A 25,109-nucleotide genomic window follows, 5' to 3' on the forward strand; every position below is an offset into this window, starting at 1 on the left:
ATTTCTCATGTTCTTTCCCAAAAAAATACTTTACACTCTCTCTCTTTCACACAGGTCTTTCAATTACAAAAAGCAACAAAAAAAAAGCTGAAAACATATAAATTTTCAGAGATTATATGGAGAAATGGTGAAATAAGATGCTGATCTCAGACTTTTCGCAGCAGGGAAACCTCTCAATCCAATCAACATAATCCTGCAGCAGCAGAATCCCGTTTATTGTCTACTTTTGACCTCAAAGGATGATGCTGATTGGCTGCGGCCGCTGCTCCAATGCAGCAAAGTGACTCAGCAGGTTTGATATATTGCACATCCAGAGAGGGATGCTTCCCCCTCCTCTCTCTCTCTTCCTCCGCCTGTTACATTAACCAATGAGCTGAGTTAAAAAACAGCGACCCCTCCCGCTGTATTTGATCAATCCGGTTGTTTAAAACTGATATTACTGGGGGGAGAGAGGCTGCTGATGGCCAGGATTTATTCCCAGTATTCAGAACTTTAAATTTGATGATACAAAATAAAAAAAATGGCACCCAAACTGTTTCCCAAAGAGCAAAATAGTCAGAACATGTTGAGATCTTAAAACTCTCCAATGAAACAATCCAAATTGTTGTTAGACTGGTTTTCTGCACAAAGTGAGGAATGCATTAGTGCTTTTGATGATGATGAATTTCCTATAAAACATGCAAAGAAAATATCATTTTACAAACTGTAAATGCAGCAGTAGTAACCTCAGCTATATAGATTATTTTGACTGGCTTCTCATTAAAGGTAAATAACAGCTTTTTTAATCAGTCAAACTGGAAGCTTCACCCTTCCGTCTGTACTCTTCTCCTCCTCCTCCTCCTCCTCCTCCTCTGGGCTGCAGTAGCACAAATCTCGGAGCCACGCCCCGTTCCTCCGGTCCCCCTCAGCACACCGTGCAGACAAACACACGTGCAGAGCAGCGCAGGTTCATGCAGAGAGATATGAGTGGAGCTGATGATTGATTGATTGTTTCGGGGCTACAGACAGTCAGAGCTTAAGTTCAATAACAACTGATGAATCCATCCACGAGCTGCAGCTGGATTATATATTTAATCAGTGTGGTCAATTATTAGACATAAACCACTAAGTTTAAGCAGGTAATTAGTGCTTCACATATTTGACTTTGTTCCCTTCATACCGGATGCATCAAGATCAAATCTACAAGATAAAAGTTGAACTTGCATACACTGAGGCATAAATCCCTCCAAAATAAGACTCCCATTAGCCCTTATAGTCTGTATGCATTGAGTCCTGTAAGTATAAAGAAAGCAACATGTTTTTTTAAGGATTTTAAGGTTATAAAATTGTTCCAGTAATCATGTTGTGTTTTCAAAATATGCAAACTTTGATTTCCAAGTAGTGATCCCAATAGACGTGAATAAAAAAGTTCTTCAGATATAATGGAAACTACAAGTGTATCATACCAGAAATATTTTAATATCTTATTTAACTAACCATCAGTATAGATAAGCACAGTTGGGATCATTTTATTTACCTTTCTTGGAAAGAAAAATTATGAATCATCAGCTGCTTTTCCAGTCAAAATGTCTCCTATTGGACGATATGACGATGATAAATATCGGCCTTGACGGATGTGATTTGCTGTGAGGAGGCCGGAGGCTTCAGAGGGAACAACAAACTGTTGAAGTTTAAATAGTATTTGAAAATCATAGAAAAATACTTGAAATTCAAGCTAGTTTACTTCTGTGTAAATAGCAACTAATCTGCGATTATCTCAATTATATCCGAGCAGTAAAGTTTCACATCTCCTGAGGTCGACATATTTACACTAGCAGAGATATCAAATCTACACTCTTTTCCTTCATTCTGCAGGATCATTCACATTCATAACATTCAGTGTTTTCAGGATTGCCCTCATACAAAAACGTGGGTGGCATTTGGGAGTTGCAGCAAAGAAAAGAGGAGTCAAGCTTGGTAAAGAGATCACGCCCCCCCCCCCCCCCCCCTTCATTCACATTCAAAAATGTAACCTTTCAGCTTTATCAAATAACCCTTAAATTCACACTCAAAAATACATGCAGCCAAGAAAAAAAATACATACATCTCAAAGTGTTTCAGTGTGTTTTAGTGCCAACATGGAGGTAAAGAAGCTGCATTCAAAAAAAAAAGAAGCAAAGTCTGGAAAAACAACTTGTGGTGTGAATGCTGGTTGATTGCAGGAATATTATAAGTAAAGGTTAGAAGTCTGATAAGGTTTGTGTCAGTAGTTTTGATTAAATTATCATGCCAAGCTGTTGCCAATCAGGATATGACTGGATATTGAGGAGCGAAGGCCTACGTGAAAGACTACAATCAAGCCATGTGTAGGTGTGTGTGTCCATTCAGATAAAGTGGAAGAGATGTTATAAACCCAATAATAAATACAATATAATTTCCACAAAGATATCCTGTAGGAGACGAGAGATCGAATCTTGTGTTGTTGCAAAAAAGTCACTGCAGCAAGAAGCTCAGTTTCATTTCAGATAAAGAAAATAATGAAATCCATTAATAATTGAAATGGATCTAATGAGAAAGGCTCAAGTGATGATTATTTAAAGAGGTCCAGTAGGCAAAATCGTGTCGTGAATACATCTGAACTGAAATGAAAGGAAAATCTGCATGCAGACAGGCAGCTCTCTGTCTTTTTATCCACATCTGATATTCTTCTAAGGTACAAATGGAAAGAGAAACAAATGAAAACCTGATGAGGTATAAAACCCGATCTAAATCACATCTCTGAAAATGAAAAAGGCTCAGACACTGAAATAAAAGGAGCAGAGGAGAACAACAAAGTTTGAGAAGATCCTGAATGAATAAAAAGGTTTCAGCAGATTAAGAAACAGCAAAACAATTTTTTTTCTAACTGTCTGAGTGACAGAGAGACGTATCAAGGAAGCATATGAGCATATTTGTGTTGAAATATTGATTTAAAGGAATCTTTCCACATTTTGGGAAATACGCTTATTCGCTTCCTTGTTAGATGTGAAGATCAATACCACACGCTCATATCTGTGCATTAAAGGTGCAGTGTGTAGAATTTAGGGACATCTAGTGGAACAGATTTGGAAGAAATGCAATATAATATTCATAAATATGTTTTAATTAGTGTATAATCACCTGAAAATAACATTTGTTGTCTTTATGTTACCTTAGAATGAGTCCTCTTCCACAGAGGCGGCCATGTTGCACCGCCATGTTTCTACAGTAGCCCTGAACGGACAAACCAAACACTAGCACAAAAGAGGGCCTTTCACTTTTGAAAGGGGGGGGGGGGGTATTCAGTTGGTTGCAATCTGCAACCTCACCACTAGGTGCCACTAAATCCTGCACACTGGTCCTTTAAGTATGGAGCTTAAGCCAAGAGGCGATTATCTTAGCTTAGCAAACAGAGAGAAAAGAGGAAAACAGCTAGCTTGGCTCTGTCTAAAGTTCAGAAATACAAATGTAAAACAAGAAATGTAAAAACAACAATTTATAGTTACAGAATAAAACCGCAATTTTTTGTTTTTACATTTCTGTTTGTGTGCAGAATAAACAAATGACATATTTTTAAGTTTTAACTTCAGAGTCAGGCTAGCTGTTATCTTTATGCTAAGCTAAGCTAATTGCTTCCTGGCTCCAGCTCTGTATTTAACACACAGACATGAGAGTGGTAATGGCCTTCTCATCTGTAATCCACATCTGACAGAAGGGTAAAAAACAGAGCTAACATCTGGACATGATAATCTGGGTATGATATTCTTGTTTTGTTGATAAATAAGGGTAAAAAGAAATATGTCTCTAAACCAACGTGTTAGACTACGGATCTAATTATCAGGCAACAAGCATTAATAAAATAACCTTTCAAATCAAAACCCAAACACAAAGCAACCACTTTACTTCTGTTGAGATTTCTCCTGTGCATTTTGGAGCAGTAAATACAAAACAACATCATCTTTGGTGTCTTCCATCCGTTTGCTGTCTACGTTTGTTCCCTTTAGCTCGGCTGGAGAAGTGATCACATGTGAGGAGGGTATACAGTGTATAAAAACTCTTTTTTTTTTCTACAAATTTCTTTTTTACATTCACAGTCCTTCCTTTATATGTGAGCATCAGCATGAAAAACCTGATGAAGAAGCTACAGTTTACAGTAATACATATTGCCAAAGCTGCACCCCCCCTGTGTTCTTTGATAAAATGGTGTCTTCCATCCACATTTTCAGCACATCCTTAGTGATGGGTCCACTTTATAATCTCCTACAGTGGGGGGGGGTGTGGAGTGTGCTGTACTCAGATAAAACTCTGATAGCTGTGCGTCAACCACATCGTCTTTACAAACATCTTCAATGAACCATCAGCTGATGGAGCGTTCAAGTCTTTGCTCTGCTAGGTTTTCACCAGCGGCTGTTCTGAAATGTCCTCCGGTGTTTTCTCTCCTTCGCGGGATTTTTTCCTCTTCTTGTGGCCTGAGAAGACAAGGAGACGTTAACAGTTAAGGCTGGTGTCACACCTACAAATCGGTTAATATCTGAATACTTCCTCCATCACTAGTAGACCTCAAGATTTAGACATTTTCAGGCTTTTAAATGTTGTTGGAGCCAATATGTTTTCATCTTGGATGAAATTATTAGGACATTTGCTCTTCAGGCCATTAGGGGGCAACAACAGGGCTATGGTGGTGGCCCTCACTATTATAGTCTATATATATAATGCACCAATAGGAGGAAAGAAAGGAGGGATGGATGGATGGATGGATGGATGGATACATGGATAGATAGATAGATTTTATTTTAGCAGGGGAAACCAATTGAGAGCAAAGCTGTCATTTCCAATGGTGCCCTGCAAATACACAACCAAAACAAGCATATAACAAAAAGTCAATCATATACAAAGACAAAGACAAAACAGTCACAATTAAGAACAACAGCAGCATTCATTATATAAAACATCATTCAACAGAATCTTAAAATGTTTGAGGGATAAAAACTCTAATTTAATGAAGTCCTGAAGCTTCTATAGCTTCATATATGGGATATCCAAGGTAATACATTCCTGTGAATGATTGTGGTATCCCATATTTCTAAGTCTTAAAAGTGATGATAAATAAAATGCTATCTTATTTAGGCTTATTATGGCTTTATAAATAAAAACATCTGCATAGTAAAGCACTGATAAAAATGTTGCCTGTACAAGAGGAATTGTTTATTTCTATAAAAGAAACCTCATTTAAACTTTATTAATTAAGCTTTTTAGTCAGTTAACCAGATACCCAGATACTTATAACATGGGACTTTTTAAATTTAAGCCCCAGATATTGTACTAATAGTAAAACTTAGTGGATCTGGTGAAGAGCATGTAATTAGTCTTAACTGGATTTAGTAAAAGCTTAAGTTTAATCAGTGCAACCTATGAACTCAGGTGATGCGCTTTTAATAGCAGGAGGTACAAAAGTTCCTACAAAGCGAACATGACTGCAAGAAAAAAGATCCATAAACAGCAACAGCATGTCAAGCCAACTGCGACCCACCACCATAGAAAACCGTCTGTTTAAGGTCAGTGTTTGTCGTTTGGATAGCTTAAAAACCATTAAACTATTGGAGTGACCATTATTTGGTGCCACCACAGTTTTAAAGACACCTTTCTCACCTGTATTAATCTAAATAAAGAAAACATGCTCGGTCTGCGTGGAGCCCATTAACTACAAATTACATGTATTTTAATTGCTGTTGAGCATTTCAAAGAACTAACATACTGGTTTTTCCAACATACAGAAACAAAGATCACATCTGCAAATAATACAATCTATGATATTCACTATGATCTCAAGCAAGTTATAATTTTTATAAGGTGACTTTTATATCAGATTGAAATAATCATAAATCAATGACTGTCTGGTAAGGAGGTTTAGTTGTGTTTAGTTTCATTTGTTTGTGTAGTTTGTGGTTTATACGCTATGCTTTGCAAATTTGTCAGAGCTCATGTATACGTGTATTGAACAGAAACACAGTCGTAGTCCTATAAGAAACAACATGGGAATACAAAGTGGGCTAATTGGGAACAATAATGGAAGTTTAAGTAGGAGGCAGGATCTGGATGGGAAGCTGTGATTGTGCGTTTGTGTGTGTGTGTGTGTGTACATTCCTTTTCTATGTGTGTGTGTGTATAGTGTGTATGCGGTTGTGTTTGCATGTGAATGAAAGCCGAGGAAGCACAGAAAAGGTTGTGTGAATGAGCGGTTTGTGTGTGACTGACTGAATTTGAGCAGGAGTTTCTTGCCCAGTGTGTCCTCTGAGCCGCTCAGCGACAGGCTGCTGATGAAAGGAGACGTGTCCGTTTCTATGGGAACAGCGGCCATGTCTGAGAGAGAGAGAGAGAGAGAGAGAGAGAAAGAGAGAGAGAGAACTGCATTTTTATGATGCTGTCAAATGATGAACAGCTTCGGGCAGATTAAAGTCCTGACTTTCAGCTGAGTTTGTGAACAAGGTGAAACAGAAAAAGTTGCGTCGAGTGATGTCTGGAAACTTTTTTATGTGAAAATGTATCTGCTTTTTCCAGAAAGTGATGCTCCTAATAACTACCAACCAGTAACCAATCAAATTGCTCGTCTGACAGTAGCTGCGACATAAACGGAGACGTCGTACCCGTGTGTGCGTCAGTCTCACATCTGTCCTCTCTGATGTACGGGATCTCATCCATCCTGAGAAACACTGAATCACTGGGACTCTTCTGGCCGTCAGATTTACTGCCTACAGCAGATAAACACACACACATAAACACACACAAATGTACTTGCATCAAAATACATGTGAGATTTTTCTATTTATTACATTCTAACTGTTTCTCTAAATCTATTTCTGCTCTATTAGCAATTCAGAGTTTGAACTGGTTACCAAAGGGTGACACCCCAAAAAAATCCAAACCAAATATAGTAGTAGAATTATATATAAATGAATATTGTTAAACTAATGTTTTCAGTCATAGCAGCGTGGCTGTGGGGATGACAGTCTGTCAGTCCACCGTTTTGATCCAGACTGAAATATCTCAACAACTATTTATTTGCCATGAAATGTTGTGCAAACATTCATAGTCACCAGAGGATGAATCCAATTGACTTTAGTGATCCTCTGACTTTTCATGGCGTCACAATGAGGTTGACGTTTTTGTTTTTTATTGTAACCGCTAGACAACTATTACACAGATACAGATTACACAGATCAGGATACATTTTAATAACTTTGATCTCGTGACTTAATCCAGCGCCATCATCAAGTCAAAATTTTTGGTTGTCCAAAAATTTAGTTTATGATCAAATACCTACAAAACTTTCCCATCAGCCTGATCTGTACTTTGTGTTAAGTGCTCATTGACAAATGTTAGCATGCTATTACACCTAGCTAAAACGGTTACCATAACATTACACATGCTAATCAGCAAAATGTTCGCATTTAGCTCAAAGCAGTCAAGCGCTGTGTCCAAGGACAGCCTGACAGAGATGCTAGCATGGCTGTAGACGCTTGTACATACAAGAGGTCAATGATCCTGGAATCGTCAATTTTCAGGCTTGATCTCTATTCTGTAGTTTAGTAGGTTTTCTTCAACTACTGCTTTGATAGTTGTGGCAGAGGCTGGATGTTTCAAATCATAATTCAGTTCTTTCTGGGGTACAAGTACCCCTAGTTGGGGATCCCTGCCCCAACCAACAACTCAATAAAATCAAACTTACTCTTTATCTAACTTTTATGCTAATGTTAGCCCTAAAACCAGTCTAAGAACCCTCAAGAGTGAGGACCAACCAACAAAAAACTCGACGAGGACACACCAACAAAACAGAGATGTTCATTGAGATACTGCAGCCTCCCGTCTTTTCTTCATGTTTTCCTATTATCTCTGTCAGTCATCTGTCAGTCTGTTTATCTCTCCTCACACTGTCTCTGTCACAGCTTTCTGAACACGTCTCTGTGGTTACTGAGCTCTATTTATACTGCATAATAATGATAATACATTTAATTTGTACCGCACTTTTCATTCATGGTGGAACTCAAAGTGTTACAATATTAATAACATAGAACACACAACGTGTTTAGGGTCATAATATCTTTGATAGTTTAAAACAGCTCTTATTGATGTCTGTCTGAACCGTAAACCTGCTTCAGGATTGTCATTTCCTGTGTAACCCTCTTTTTTTCTGACTCACCACCATCACTCGTCTCCGGGATGGAGGATACTTACGGACGATGCGGTTCTTCTCGTTCAGCAGCGACGTGCTGTGCGGGACGCTGGACTGCTGTCCTCGTGTTCGGGCTGAACTGGGCCGACCGGGCTCTCTGGGCGGAGGCATGAGGGTGGTGGTTGTGGTTTGCTCCGGGGGCATGAGTGTGGCGCCGTGCTCCGGGGCCGGAGGCTCCGGGGTCGGGGTGTTGGCCTCTGTCAGACGAGCGTCGGCGTCAGGCGTCTGAGGAGAGCTGTCCATCCGGGTGGCTGTCAAAGCATTCTGGTAGTGACTCCGGGTGATCTGACACACAGGAGCAGAGGATTATGGGTGTTATCAAGGGTTGTGTGCAGCTGTCAGACATTACTTGAGTAAAAGTATATGTAGTCTACTTGGAGTACTCAAGATATTGGATTTTATTTCAACTGAAGAATCACATTTTCCTCTTTAGGGTGAGAAAACAAACTTTGGGTACCTTATAAGACTCATGAGATAAACTCAAAAAAACAATCCAAGCCAGTTTTGGATTTGGATACCATTCAGGATATAAAAAGCATCGTCACCCTACAGCAGTTATATTTACATATTGTTGTTTTTTCCCTTTTCCATGTAATGCAAAATAGATGCAAAGTCACAACAGCTGCTGAGAACTCACAGTTGAATATGTTTGTCATATTCAACTTTTTAACTCTTTCTCGACTCTCAGTTCAACTTTTTTTTGCTTCGTCAGGGGTGAAGCCAGGATAGGATAGGACTTTAATGTCAGCTGGTCAGTTCAGCCACTGACCATCAAGTTAATTTTTTCCTTTCTCAACATCATGACAAGTGATCTCAAAAACTAACTTTCATGAAATACGTTCTCAGTGCCCAAAGGATCAATGCCTTGCTTGTCTTAGGGGTTTAAGATGCTGACCATAAACCAAAGCATCCCTGTATTGAGTCTGGCTGAGAACCTTTGTCACTTGTTGTTCCCCATCTCTCTACTTTTGACCCTCCAATAAAATAATCTACATACTGTATATAAAAATGTATTTACCTCTTGTTGTTGTTATTATCTCAACTCAAATCTTACATTATTCTCCATCAAATTTTGGGGATTTTATGTCTCTACATTTCAGGAAAATGGAAAACCCATTTGATGTGGGGAAATTCAGGTGTTTACCTTGATGATCTGCACGTGTGTGAGCTGTCTGACGGAGTAGTCAGGCAGGTAGACGTTCCCCCCTCCGTTCAGTTGGCTCATGCTTCCCCCGTACAGCATCGACTCAGAGCGGTCCAAACCACTGCTGCGAGACGGGGATCTGTGGACTGCAGCGGGAAACAAAAAGCTTCGAGTGAGCTCGAGGACGCTGCTTCACTTCGCCCTCGTTAATACGTGACGGGCTCGGCCGCTGTAGCTGAAAGCTTCCATTCATTTCAGTCACTTCACACGATGAATGCTGCGTTCAAGTGTTTGCTAGTTAAATGACATCTGTGAGTGTTCACAGATTATAATGTGTTTAGAACCCTTTGAATGCCATGACTGAAGATTTGTGGAGAGTTTAAGTGATCATGATCAGGTTTTTTATCACTAAAATCCACAAATACACATATTCACTCACAAACAACACGTTACATTTTTTGTGTTTTTATCGTTTTCATGAATTCAACCTGCTGTAATTTCCCTGACAAATACAACATGGCTCTTACTTTGTGTATCTGTGTGAAATCCAATTTATGAGCCTTTTATAAATGGTTTAATTAAGTTTCTTTTTGAGTTTGTGTGACTTTGTATGTTTGTTTGCACTTCTACTGTTGTGAGAGACACTTTGAGTTTACGTCTGTATGTCCTGAGGTCACTTCAGCTGCTTCCTGACTGCTTTAAGTGGCTAAATTATAACCAGGATTACAATTATGTGTTTACATCAAACCTGCATTAACTGATTTTCTGTCCACTTGGGGGCAGCAGAAACAAGTTGTGAACATGACACTGACATACCATCACTTTTTAAGCTGATGTGTTAGTTTATTTCCATATCCAGCAGTTATGGAGCAACATTATCATTTATTTGAATTGTGCTTCTGTCCACCTGGTGAATGTAAGTCCAATATTCACTCTCCTTTAGCTCTGTTTTTGCTCTCTACCAACTCCTGAGGGAAATATCTGGCTCTTTAGCTGCTAAATGCTCCACTATGTTCACCAGCTAGTAGTTAAGTGTGTCTGTTTGCTGTTTGGTGCTGAGCAGGTAGTGTACAGTAGGTTTTAAGAGCTTTTTCTCTTAAAAACAGCCAAAAATTATGCTATGAGAGCACTGAGAGTGAACCAAAACAGTAAAGTTGCAGCCAGACAGCTAATCAATGAGCTGAAACTCACTATAAAGCTCCATAAAGCAGAGGGCAAGTACAAAATACAAGTACATGCATGCATGTATGTATATCTGTACCTGTTGGCATGATGGCAGGTACCCCAAAGTATGAAAAAGCTCCATTCTCAAACTTCAGCGCCTCCTTACCGAACTCCACCTCGACTCGACCCTGAAGAAACACACCAGAGAAACACCACAGTGAACCAAACAGCCTCAGTCTGGATCAAGAAGATGTTTTCTTCGACTCTCCCTGAATAAAAGCATCAATGAGATAAATGTCTAAAACATAAAAGCAGGTACCTGCAGCACCAGGATGAAATACTCCACCGGTTTGTTGCGTTGGAACAGAAAGTGTTGCGGCGCTCGCTTGTTCTTCTCATCAAACTTGAGTTCTTGAACAACGCTGGGATGTTTGATCAGCCTCAACAAGATCTTCTCTGAGATGTGAGCTGGTTTAAAGGGCTCCACCTCTGATAAAGGGAGAACAACATTAGTTGGTAGCAGAGTCATATTAAAAATCGTTATGAGGATGGCATGTCGTATTAAAAGCAGCTACTTTTTGTCACTGTCCAGTGAAAAAAAATGTGTCTCTGAAACATATATATCTGGAAATAAAACATTTTCACAACCTGAAAACATGACAAATTGGCAATATGTTTTACAGTAGCCTAAGGTTTTTACTTAATCTGGGTTTTCTAGTTTACTTTATTCGTGGACCTTGATTGCACATTAATTTTCTTCACAAGATTCATGGATTCTGTGAAAAGGCAAATGTAATAAAAGCCAAACATTGCATGAAATATGTATACATAAAGGCGAAAATGCTCATTTTAAAGCCTTCATGAAGGTCAAAAACTTTTCAACAAGGGTTTGGAAGAGGTTAATATGTCCCTCAGGGCTAGTAGGATGTAAACTGAACCCTCTTGACATCGTCTGTGGGGTTGTGAACACGCTTCATTTATTATCAACAGAGACTTTTTGCTTCACTAAACATGATCAGGAGCCAAAACAGCTTGTTTCAGACAGAGGCTGAACTGGCAGGCTGCGTAAAGGGCCAGTATAAGATAAATTAGTGGTTCTCAAAGTGGGGTCCAGGGATTCCAGGGGGTCCCCAGCAAAAAGAGGATGAATTTATTTTCACTATAATTCACACAATGACAGAATGTTTGACTATTTCGGTTATGGGTTTCATACGCTTTCTGTAATAAAACATCTAAAAGCAGATGGGGGTCTAATTTGTGTCAGTTTAGGGGTCTTTGGTGTGAAAAGGTTTGAGAACCTCTGAGATAAATAATTTTTTTGAACTGTACTCATACAAAGATATACCATTAGAGCCCCAGATTGAAAATATAGACATGTGAATGTGTTTAATATGCTCCCTTTAACCCTCCTGTTGTTCTCGGGTCAATTTTGACCCGGGAGGACAACAGGTTTCATTATGTGCTGTCATCAAAAAACTTGAAATGGTTTTAAATCAGTATCCTGACTAAACTTTTCCATATACCAGTCTGCCATAATCCATCAACATATTTTCCTCTGATCTCAACTGTAGTTAAAATAATTCATAATTTTTTAGTCAGGATACTGTTTTGAAACCATTTCAATTGTTTTGCTGACAGCACATAATGTTGACAACAGGTGTCATTATGTGAGCACCCTTCATTTATTATCAACAGAGATTTTTTGCTTCACTAAACATGATCAGGAGCCAAAACAGCTTGTTTCAGACAGAGGCTGAACTGGCAGGCTGCAAAAAGGACCAGTATAAGATAAATGAGTGGTTCTCAATGTGAGGTCCAGGGACCCAAAGGGATTCCAGGGGGTCCCAAGCAAAAAGAGGATGAATTTATTTTCATTATAATTCACACAATGACAGAATGTTTGACTATTTTGGTCATGGGTTTCATACACTCTCTGTAATAAAACATCTAAAAGCAGATAGGGGTCTGTGGTCTAATGTTAGGGGTCTTTGGTGTGAAAAAGTTTGAGAACCTCTGAGATAAATAATTTCTTTGAAGCCCCAGATTGAAAATATTGATATGTGAATGTGTTTAATATGCTTCCTTTAACCCTCCTGTTGTCCTCTTGGGTCAATTTTGACCCGTGTTTCATTATGTGCTGTCATAAAAAAACTTTAAATGGTTTTAAATCAGCCTGCCATAATCCGTCAACATATTTTCCTCTGACCTCAACTATAGTTAAAATAATTCATAATTTTTAGTCAGGATACTGTTTTGAAACCATTTCAATTTTTTTGATGACAGCATATAATGACACCTGTTGTCCTCCCGGGTCAAAATTGACCCGGGAGGACAACAGGAGGACATAATTTTTTAATTTTCATAATTTTTTTGTCAGGATACTGTTTTGAAACCATTTTAAGTTTTTTGATGACAGCACATAATGACACCTGTTGTCCTCCTGGGTCAAAATTGACCCGACGTCAACAGGAGGGTTAAACAAAATCCTAAACAAACACAAGAGCACACACAAAGCAGGAAGCTGATTGGTCAGTACCTGTGGAGAGGAAGCGGTGCGTTGCCAGGAGAAGCTGAGGAGAAATCTTTACTTTCATCTCGTTCTCTGACAGCTTGAAGATGGAGAAGTCCTGCTGCTTCCGCTCATGGTGGGAAACACGACGCTTCGTACGATTATCAGCTGACAGGAGAGACGCACACCAACACGCACAAAATCAGTGTGGTCAAATCACACAAGCTCTCATAATGAAATCAAAACATTTTGTCCTCTAAAGTGTGTTTGTGAGCGTGTTTGCGAGCGTACTGTAGAGGTCGGTCTCATCCAGGATCTCCGACTTGATGATCTCCTCGATGACGTCCTCCAGGGTGACGATGCCCATCACCTCATAGAAAGGGTCGCCCTCACCCTCGTTGTTCACCCGCTGCACGATGGCCAGGTGGGACTTTCCTAGATGACAAATTCAACAAGAACCTTCATGTCAGTGTCACTTTTAACCCTCAGTGTATAAAACTAAAGAATAAATTAGAAAAAAAAAAAAAAAGGTTAAGGAGCATTAAAGGAAAAGTTCACAATTTTCCAAGTCTGACTTAAAACAACAGTCAGGTGTCCATATAAGTGTCCATAAAAGTTGATGTGAAGCTTATATGAGTCTTCAGCAGTCTGAGTGAGTCATATCAAGTGGATATCTGACACATTTACAGTCTTTTTAAGCATCAAATTCTCTCTTTGTGTTTCCTCGGACAGTGTTTCCCTGTTGAGCTGCAGGTGGAAGTATAGTAACAAAAAGAGGGACTTTTGCACTAAAAAGACTGTAACGTTGAAAGATATCTACTTGATTTGACTCATTTGGACGCTGAAGCTTCATATTAGCTTCAGATAAACTTTTAAATACATTTTTTCACAGAAGGAGGCTTGAGGCTACAAATGCCAATATGAATAGGAACGATGATTTTACACCTAACTTTTTATTTATGACAGACGTGAAAAATTGTGATTCTATTATTTAAGATAAAATCACTTTGAAATTCAACATTTTTTGCAGCTTCTAGAGTTGATACTGAATATATTCTGTGCCAACATACAGTAAGTACATGAAACTAAACAAGGAACTGACATGAGTATCAATGTGTGTGTGTGTCAGGGGACATTTGTGTTGCATCTTTGGTTCATTTTTTTAACAAATGTAAATAGTAAGAGAGGGATTCAATTTTTTACTCACAAACATATACATTTATGCTCCTTTGCATTTTAGGGCCCAAAGAGGAAAGTTGTCCGATTTATTGTTATACAGTATATTTGCACTTTTTCTCATATTGCACCACCCTCTCTGTAAAATGTCCTATAAATTAACTGCAAATAACACAGAAGCTTCCAGGAAATTAATATAAAATTAGGACCCGTAACCTAACAGTCACAATATATATATATATATATATACCTCATACTTTGTATACATATTCTTATATAAGAGAATTTATAATGAAATTTTGGATTAAATTTGAGTAAACCTGCCTCCCTTCACATGTTCGTATGACTCACAGTGAGTGGGAGTGGAGCCGAGCAGTTTGATGTTCACTAAGTGGAGCAACAGAAGGAGCTGAATGGAGTGGGTGTAGCAGCAGGGAGGACTCAAACACACACACACATGTCTTTGGAAAAACACAATCTATCATATAAATGTACTCAGGTGACATATCCAGAGTCCGCTGTGTTTACTTTCAGGATAATGAGTGTGTGTGTTCTCGTTTCCAAAGAGAAACGGAATAATTAATAATCCGTGTTCAGAGCCGGATGAAAAAATAAACAAAACAAAACAGAGCCATTGTAAGATTAGATTAGGTTTTATATTTAAAATTTTGGATTCGATTTGAGTAATGCTGTTTCTGTTCACATGTATGTATGACTCACGCTGAGTGGGAGCGACGGCTGGCTGTGCAGTTTGATGTTCAGTAAGTGGAGCAACATGATGATGATGATGATGAGTGTGGTTTCGGAGGTAAAATCTTGGGGCGTTTCCAAAAATAAATGGAATAATTAATAATCCATGCACTGCTCTGGATGAAAAACTCCTGCAGGAGAAGAGATTTTACTGAAGAAAATACAGAAAGTAAAACAAAATAGAGCCGTTTTTTACTCAGGCTGACGGGGTCTTAAATGAGATTTAGGACTTATTTAATTCAAGGTGGTTAGGCCTGTAAATGAAGCAGAAGGAAGAAGAGGTGTGTGTGTGTGTGTGTGTGTGTGTGTGTGTGTGTGTGTGTGTGTGTGTGTGTGTGTTTTGTCCTGATGCCAATATGTGTGTAACTAAGAGACACAGCAGCAGCAGTTGTACGTCGTGTCAGTCAGCCAGCTCTTACATAATTCACAACTTCTTTTACAGTCAGAAAATATGTACGTGTGCAGAGGTTAGTGAGACACACACACACACACACACACACACACACACACACACACACACGCACACACACACACACACACATTGACAGAAAACAGAGTGAATCCTTGTTAGTAGAGAGTTCACTCCTCGGCAGTCTGGCTCCGACTCAACTTCTTGACTGAGATTCGCTCTCTGTTTCCACATTCTCTGCCTGCCAAATACTACCTCAAACACACACACACACTCTCTCTCTCACACACACACACACACATTCACACATTCACACAAATGCACATGATTCTGGCAGCCCTGCATTCAGCTAAGTGGGTCAGCCTTACATACAGATCAGGCCGAGAGAGAGGAGGAGGAGGAGAGAAGAGCATTTACAACTTATGCGCTTGTGTGTTCTCTCTCTCTCTACTCTGTATTGTGTCAGATTGAACGTCTCCATCAGTGTCTCACTCACACTTCTCCTTATCTTTAAAGTATTTCTTTAATATCCTGACCTTATATTTCTCTATTTACCCATTAAATAGCCTCAAAGATGGAAACAAAACAAGTAGAAAGGCAGATGCTTCTAAGACAACATTATGAATGGCTGCAACGTTTCATTAAAGAGAAACATTTTCCTGTTATTCAGTTTGATGCATCAAGACATGTTTTAATTTTTATGGATTCGCACAAAAAACTCAAAGCAGAAAAAAAGCACTACATGATCAATAAAGTATTTGTGAAATAAAATGTGCGTGAGGCAAAGAAAGCTGATGAAAGGTCATAAGGTCAAATCAAATCTTCAGTTTTTCTTCCACTTGATCGTTCTTATTCTGCATAATCCAAATAATCCCTCTACTGTTTACTGCTTATATTTAATGAAAACTATATCTCAAGTATCTGGGACACTGAATCTGCATATTATTGTTTCACAGCTGGTTTTAAACGTTGTAGGATAATCAGGATTTCTTCACCTTCGTTTTTATAAGCTGTTCCTCAGTCTTGCAGCATCGCTCCCGACATGCAAGTAGGATCCAGCGGAGACTTTATTCCACACCTGACGTCAACTTGAACATCAGGGTGAATCTACAGGATCACATCAAATTTAGATAGCACACCGTCCCACATCTTTGTGATTACAGCTGTTATCAGTGCCGCCTTTAATCCTGGAATGTGCTGATCAGATTCGTCTCCAGAAATAAAACTGCTTGAGTCTGAGTAAAAAGTGGTGAGATCAGCAGCTCTGTGTATTTAAAACATCTAGAGACTGAGATGAGGAGGGTTTGGTTTTGCGGTTCGACCACCTTGTTCATTTCAAGGAGTGATTTCTGGGGGTCATGAAGACTATTTCTCATTAGTATTAAAAAAAATACATGTTTACAAGTGGATATTTGCAAGAGCTCAGTGAGGAATGCTACTTTATCCTCCCTCTAAGAGATCTAAGTAGTAAATTCCTGTCATGTGTTATTGCAGGCTCTCATCTGTAGATAAACACAGACCTGATAGATTTTTAGACCCTAAAGGATTAAACTATTGATCGAGTGCTGTGAGCCAGAGAGGAATCCACTCCTTAATTGTGAACTGATGATTGAAAACACTTTAGATTATTATTTAGAATATACTGTATATGATGCTTTATTCTATCGCAGTGTTTGTGTTTGTAGGTTAAGAGCTGATCGGCTGAAATATGTCAAAAAAAAAGCAGCATGGATCCAGAGAACAGATGGCAGGGAGACAAACTGTGGAAATACAACGATGAATATTTTATACGCTGCCTCCTGGGAGATGGTACAGTGACAAGGACAGAGAGAGAGAGAGAGAGGGGAAACAACGGAGGGCGATAAAATCAAGGGGTTGTGTAGAGTAGCAAAATCTGTGGGTGTAGATTACACAATAAAAGCGCAGCAGTGAATTAAACAAAACTATTGCTGTTAATAGATCATTTAGCGATAGAGCCTTATATTATATCAGAGTTTTTGAGTCTCACATTCATCACAACAGTTCCTCGGGTTTTCATCTTTCCTTTTTGTCAATATTTACCACGTTTAGCGACTGCTTGGTTAACTTTGGACGTGAGATAGAGAAATATTTTGTCATTCCTCTCTCCTCTCTTTCTGTGGTTTCTTTCAGAGTGCTTGCAGATGACAAATTTGAACTCTCGCCAGAAGTTTTTCAGTGTGATTAAAGTCAGAGCCGTCCAGATCTGCCCGACGTTTATTATCTCAACGTTAAACCTACTGTTCTTCTTATAATGTGTCGACTAATTATAGTGTTGAAAGTCACTAATTTGAGCTTTGTGGCAGAAGGGGAAACAAAGTCTCGTTCAGGATTTGTGTGTAATGTTCACCGTTTAGCTTCTCTGGCACTGAAAAAAAGTTTCTGTGTACCAGGATACTACTGCTGCGGTGCACAGCGGGGGAAAAGTTTGCTTGGCCAGACAAACTGCTTTGCATCCAGGCCAAAGAATCCCTCTGTAGTCTCACCAGATCATCTCCGCAGTGGCTTTAAATGAAGATTGTGTTTTGTTAAGTGCTGGCGGAGAAGAAACGTCTTCTTCTTCACTCCTCCTGCACTTTTACATCATCTTCCATTGCAGCTATAATGAGCTCTGCTAGTGAGCAAAGGTTTGATTTATTGTTTTTAGATGTCTATGTTGCATATAAATATTGGTGACATGTGCTTTGCATGTCCTGCAAATTTAAAAAAAAGCTGTTGCTCATTTCAGTTGACTTTGCATTAATTCTAATTTCTTTTCTGCAACTTTTGTAAAAACTACACTGAGCCCTGAGTGATGATCAATGCTTTTATGATGCTCTTTTAACCTTATAATCTATAAGATTTATGCTGCTGAATTGTAAGTTTGCATTGCACGGGTGATGCAGGAAGAGGAGCGTGTCTTGTGTGTAGCAGCGTAGCTTCAGCTGACAGGCTGAAGTGGCTCGCAGGCTTTGCTCAGTGTGTTTCTGTAAACTGTCAGAGCCTCTTTCATCTTCGTTTTGAGCGTGTCCATGTGTTTACCTTTGTGTAAGACGATGCATAATTATATTAACATTTACAAGCAGAAACAGGTCATTTTACACACAGGCGTAGTGCCATTTGAGCTTCGGTTTCTGCTGCATATTGATTCAACTTGAATAAAATTTTAGAGAACCTTCAAAACAATAATAGCAGATAATAAAATAACGCAGATGGTTGTGTTCGTGTGCATGTTTTGCTACAATGAGAACATGAAATAGAGTTTAAAGGCTTATCAGACACCAAAACACTGAACTGTGCAGCACTCTTCTGTCACAATATTCACAAGGTAACTAGTAGAATTCACTCATTCATGCAACACAGTGACCTACCAGGAGTTTGCACATGCATGCATTTGATTGGCTAAGCTCTGCTGATGACATTGCACTGCATTGCAACCCAGGTTCAATTTTTTTGTCAGATGACCCACTGAATTGTTTTTTGCTAACGTCAGTCTGACCACAGCCTTAGATAACCATCAGGTTGAATTAATGAAGCAAATATGCTGCAATTTTGCTACTTGTAGTTTCTTAAAGTAAACAAGTCAAATGTATTAATATCACAGAGAATAACTGCAGCTTCAGAAACAAAACCAGATGTTCCACGCCACTATTAGCCAGACCATTAAGGACTTCCAATATGGCCGACAGCATATATATGAACTGGGCACATTTAGACCCAGAGTAGTGATACAGTAAAACAACACAAGGGGCTCTGCTGTTGTGAGTGTACTGCAAGAGGGTGCATGGGTAGATGTTTAAATACAAACCAGGAAGTCCAGTTTGACATAATAAACGCACCGCAGAGAGACAGAGGGTTAGTAGTGTTACCAGGGCAACCTGAAGACTCAGTTTATAATCCTCTAGTCTGTGTGGATTATCTTTTCCAGATCCCTGTGTGGAACAGTGACACAGATATCATGTCTGTGTTCATCCTACAGCTCTGATAGTATCTCATACAAACCACTCCAGGAACACATACATAACGTATATAATATATATACAGTATTAAAACATATATACAGTACATTAAAGTCAGCAGGAAGTGTGGATATCTGATTGGACAGCTGGATGATGGATGTATAAGATGAAGATGAAGTTTTGGTGCGTTTAAATGACATCTTTAGGTTTCCTGAGTGTATAAAAGCTTTTCAGAGATGCATTTTGGACATTTGGGAAATTGTAAAATGCACAAAAGAGTGATCTTGAAAATGAGGCATTTAGGTGATACCAGATTTTTACTCAGCGGTTATAAGATAAGCAAAATAAATGAGCTGTCTGATGTCTCCTCTAAACAGAAGCCTCCTTGGTCAAGGTGTCCTCCTCTGTTTACATTTGTCTCTTCCTGTTCTTACCACCAACCCAGCAGAAAAAAAAAAAAAAAAAAAAAAAACAGAAAACGCTGACAGTGCAGGGTTCCTGAACATGCAGGAAGGCAGTGACTAGCAGCGAGGCCCGTGATTGGCCAGTGAGCACCCCACCCATTTAAAACTCTACAATAAAGCGGAATGCCAGCAGACCGCATACAGAAGCCCTCTCTGCTGCAGCACCACTGCAAACTGTGTGTGTGTGTGTGTGTGTGTTTTTTTTCAGTCTTTTTGTGATGCAGGGCAGAGCTGTGGCTGCTATTTTCCAGCTCTGCATCCACTGAGCATCCTAATATACTTAACTGAGGAGGTAACTCTGCTGTCTGTTTTGTTTTCCAGCCAGTTCAGAACTCAAAGCAGCAACTTTTAGGTCCTAAATGTCACTCACTGTTTCCCGAAGCGCATGATGCAACCTGAAATGTCTCCTTTTGTCCCGACCAACAGACCACAACCCAAATATATTCAGTTAACTGTCATCGAGGAGTAAAGAAACCAGATATTATTCACATTCAAGAAGCTGGAACCATAGAAGATGAACTGATTATCAAAATACTTGATAATTGTTGCAGCTTTAAAAGTATTTTTAATTTCTTAAAACCTTAAATTTCATCTTAAGTTTCCTCACCATGATCGACAAATAAAGTAAGATTGACTCAGCACACCAGGAAAGCACTTTCAGATAGGACTGGGCAATATATCAATATTATATCCATATCGTTATACAGCATAAGTGTTGTCTTTTCCTGGTTTTAAAGGCTGCAGTGCAGTAAAGTGATGTAATTTTAACTTACCAGACTGTTCTAGCTGTTCTATTATTTGTTATTTTATCCACTTAATCATTATATCCACATTGCTGATGATTATTTATCAAAAACATCATTATGTGAATGTTTTATGAAAGCACCAATAGTCATCCCTATAATATTGTCTCAGGTATATTGAGGTATTTGATCAAAAATATCATATTTGATTTTGTCTATATCACCCAGCGGTACTTTCGGACCAATCAGAGCGCTTATTTATCTATTCCATCATCTGTGTTTGACCCTTTGATCTCATCTCTACATATCTCAACCTTTCACAAATGTAAAAACAACAAAAGCTTGTTTGACGTCAACTTTAAAGTTTCATTTGGCTAATTCTGCAAATTTGAAAAGTCCTGAGAGAGACAGAATTTCCCCTCTGCAGGATGAGAGAAAAAAAAAGATGAAAAGAGGTGACGGATGTGTCAGATCTACAAAGGTGTCAAGACATCAGGATGAACAAACCAATCAGAATCCTGCAACCTCACCTGTGGTACCCAACACCCACATATTTCCATGGTAACAAACCACACATCAGATGCCAGTCTCTGAGTGGGTTTATTTCGTTTTTCTGCCTGTAAATACTGACTCTGACTCTGCAGCTGGACAAACATCGCTGCTCTCATGAGCCCTGATAAACCCACAGTAAACCTGCTCCAATTATAAACTGCTGCAGGCCAAAAACCATGTTTGCAGAATATTGCAAAGATAAACCACAGAAGAGACATCATGCATCATGAGACATGAGAGACCAGGATTAAGTATCCCATAATCATTATTAGTGTAGATACAGTATTATTACCATTTACTTGGTGAGGAGGCAATTTAGTATGTGTGACAAGTGGTTTTGTATCAATAATAATAATAATCACATCTATAAGGCAGGCTAATTAAACAACATCAGTTTTTTTCTGATAAATTATTCTGATATATTATTAAAATATTTATATTTTTCCATTGTAGCCATAATTTAATACTTTATATTTATGATCTTATATGAGTTTTTGAGACTGCACTTCATTTTACCTCAATAATACCTCCTGCTACACACACACACACACACACACACACACACACACACACACACACACACACACACACTTAACCCCTGCGCGCCCTCCTCACCTTTCTTAAATTCTTCCAGCATGGCGTCCAGTTTGGTGTCGTTGAAGACGCAGTGCAGCGGGTGTTTGTAGAACTGGGTGATGGTCTTCAGCGGGGTGCAGTCGTCCGGGTCCACGAAGGCCAGGTCCTTGACAAAGAGGATGTCCACGATGTTGGACCGCTCGTTCTCAAACACAGGTATCCGCGTGTATCCGCTCTGCATGATCTCCGACATGGTGTTGAAGTCCAGGACCACGTCCGAGGCCAGCATGAAGCAGTCGCTCAGAGGGGTCAGGACGTCTTCCACGGTTTTGGTGCGCAGCTCCAGCGCTCCTTGGATGATGTTGAGCTCCTCTTTGACCAGGTCGTGGTACGGGTCAGTGACGCGCAGCATCTCCAGGAGTTTCTCTCTGGTGTAAAAGTTAGAGATCTCCTGGTTGAGGATGAGGTCCAGCAGTTTGCTGATGGGGTAGGAGATGGGGAAGGAGAGCACCATCAGCAGCCGCGTCACCCAGATGGTTTTGGAGGCGATGGCCAGACCGTGGCGCGACGCCACCGAGTGCGGAAGGATCTCCCCGATGAAGAAGATGCCAAAGGCGCAGATGACCGTGGAGAGCCAGGTCATGCCCAGGATCTGGCACATCCACACGGCGAGCGAGGCGTTGATGATCGCGTTCCCGAGCAGTAAAGTGCATAAGACGTAGTTACCGTGCCGACGCACCGACTCGATTTTCCGCGCGTAGTTCTGCTCCTTGTCGGTGCCGCTGTTCTGAAGGACCTGCAGCTCCACCGGGTCCAGCGCCAGCAGGCTCAAGTTCAGCCCGCTGAACAGAGCTGACAGCCCGAGCAGCAGGACGGACACCAACACCTGCAGCCATAGCTCCGGGACAGCCGAGCGCTCCACCACGGCCACCCAGAAATCCCGCGTCCGGTAGTGTTCCCATTTGGATCCGTCAAAAGCGCACATGGAGTAGTATTTGATCTTCTCCCCTCTCCGCAGGTCCTTGGCCAGCAGCTCCACCAGCACCGAGTTCTGACTGGAAGCTGACTTGAAAGAGCCCAAAACCTCGATGTCGGACGTCCTGGCGTTTTTGTCCATGCACATGTTCCGCTTCGGGTGAACTTGTCCCTCTCGCCCGGGAGTTGGCTCCTCGATGAAAGCGATCCAGGGCGCGGCGTTGTTGGCGCGAGTCGCCGCGGTGCGGTTAAGCCTCTGCGGGGAGGTGGAGTAATAAACCCGCAGTATGAAGCGGGTCCCCTCGGTAGCTTTCAGCACCCCGTCCTCCACGGACAGCTCCGCCCCGGTCTCCTCCGGCCGAAAGCCGAGCAAGCCGAGCGCCGGGGCGGGGAGCAGGGTGCAGGCGAAGAGGAAGAGCAGCAGCAGGCGGGACGGAGACAGCGGAGCCCCGGTTCGGGACCGCGCGGCCGCATCCTCCGCAGCCATGATGCGGTGTGAGATGCTCGGTCAGTCCAGGGCTCCTGGGTCACGTGGTTCTGCGTGGTTCCGGTCCATGTGGTGGAGAAGGAGGGACCAGTTAGTCCTCCGTTAACGGCGGTGATTAGGATGTTCTGCTGTACTGACGGAGAGATGCGCCCTACACTGTGCAGTGACGTAACTTTCTAATAATAGCCTCGAGCTCTCGGCCATGAAAAATCACTGAAACACCACTGTAGTCATGCAGGAGTTTCATCTTTCATCTATTGTGGTTTGTAGTGACTTTTTTATGTTTTATGATGATGTATCACTTTGATACGACCGACATGTGTGGTAACAAATAGTGACTTTGCAGTGACATCATCATGTTTAATAGCTACTATGAGTATAGTTTTATGCTTTAAACCGTTTATACCGTATTAACCAACTGTGCTTTACTGCATTTTTAAAATCTAGTTTGCTATCTAGCCTTTCATTTCCCTAAATTATGGCTCGTGCAGGCTGTCAACACCGAGTTTCAAGTGTTACTATAAGGCATCCTTCAGGAGTGCTTGTAATTAATGGCTTTAACAATAGTTTATCATGCTTTACAGATTAGTTATAAGTCAATAATAATAAAAAAAAATACCTTTCAGGTTGCCATGTTGTGCAAAATTTGCTTTGTCATTTTAGTTAATCTGGAAAAACTCCTCCAATATTTGAGCACTAACCTTCTGGAAAAGTGCTGCTGAATTGACAGTTACTGTAAAAACAATTTATTCATTGATGATCAAAGATTTATAACACAGACATGATGGTCCAGTAATGGATTAAAACTGCATTAGAAAATGGGAAAGATAAACCACAACCCTGCAGCCTAAATGTTGTTTTCATTTATGACTTATAACTGATCCATAAAGCAAAGGATTTATCAACCACCAATAAAACCATCAGTTGCAACTTATAAACCTTTCTGTGAAGCGTGTCTTATTAGAATAATGTCTCCTTAATATTTTACTATATTTTTATCCCTATAAATTCCGTCACCTGTACAGTAGCTATAAGATATTTTTCTGTAAGTGATCTACTGATCCCTTTAACATGTCAAGCATTGTCTAAATAAGCACTGTGATGACAAGTGTAGTCACATGACTGTTGGCTGAATCTGTCTTGAGGAGTTGAAGTGTTATTGTAGCCAAATCGTGTATTCTGATAACAGCTGCCGATCCCGTGATGTTACTGTCTAAACATGGAAACAATGTTAAGTGAACACACAGAGAGTCTGACCTTGAAGATCAGACTGTAAGGAGACAGAAGAGAACAGGAATGTGGATCCGTCTCATTATCTCTCACACACACACTCGACTCCTTTACTTTAAACCTGAAACTTAAAAGTGTTCTCTTCCTTCTACTGTTTGTCTCTCAGATTTACAGAAACATTTACTGACAGGTTGTATTCAAGGGAAAACTTTTATCCCCCCTTTGCCCCCAACTAAAAGGGCCCCAAAGAGCTAAGAGCTGTTATTATGATATTTAGATATGAAAAATATTGAATTATGTTACTATTCTAACTCATTGTACCCCTAAATAACTTACAAAAGGCCCCAAATCACTTAAAAAACTATATACTTCTACTTCAGAGGAAAACATTGTAGTGGACAAACTCTGTCTTTCAGACACATTATGATGTTTTAGTCCAACAGTCTGTCTGTATAAAGAGCACACAGACACAATGACCTCTGACCCCAAGGCATGAAGGATGAACTGATGGACTGTCCTCCCTTCTTCTGCTCCATCATAGCATCCCTAGAGTCATTAATTTGGGATAAGACCACATTCCTTGAGTGTCTCTCTCCTCCTCTCCCTTTCTATTCATAATGAGTGTCTGAAATATGTGTACCAAAACATAACTGGACTTATCTAACTGGTGTTAACCTCTGTTGTGTAGGAAAATTCAAACTATTTCAAAAGTCTGTTAATTGAAATGACATAAGTAGCACACTATTA

At 40.1% G+C, this 25,109-nt stretch overlaps 1 protein-coding gene across 1 annotated transcript; it reads right to left on the reverse strand.

Moving 5' to 3' along the window:
- Nucleotides 1-3,875: 3,875 nt before the first annotated feature.
- LOC137180181 (metal transporter CNNM1-like) lies at nt 3,876-23,149 on the reverse strand. Its single transcript, XM_067585460.1, has 10 exons — nt 21,710-23,149; nt 13,336-13,479; nt 13,072-13,212; nt 10,855-11,024; nt 10,633-10,723; nt 9,372-9,517; nt 8,230-8,512; nt 6,642-6,746; nt 6,253-6,357; nt 3,876-4,466 (listed from the first exon to the last, which is right to left on the reverse strand). Exons 1-10 carry the CDS (start codon nt 23,130-23,132, stop codon nt 4,387-4,389), a joined length of 2,688 nt encoding a protein of 895 aa, XP_067441561.1. The 5' UTR covers nt 23,133-23,149; the 3' UTR covers nt 3,876-4,386.
- Nucleotides 23,150-25,109: the final 1,960 nt, after the last annotated feature.

This window comes from Thunnus thynnus, chromosome 3, assembly GCF_963924715.1.
Source record: "Thunnus thynnus chromosome 3, fThuThy2.1, whole genome shotgun sequence".
Lineage (NCBI taxonomy): Eukaryota > Metazoa > Chordata > Actinopteri > Scombriformes > Scombridae > Thunnus > Thunnus thynnus.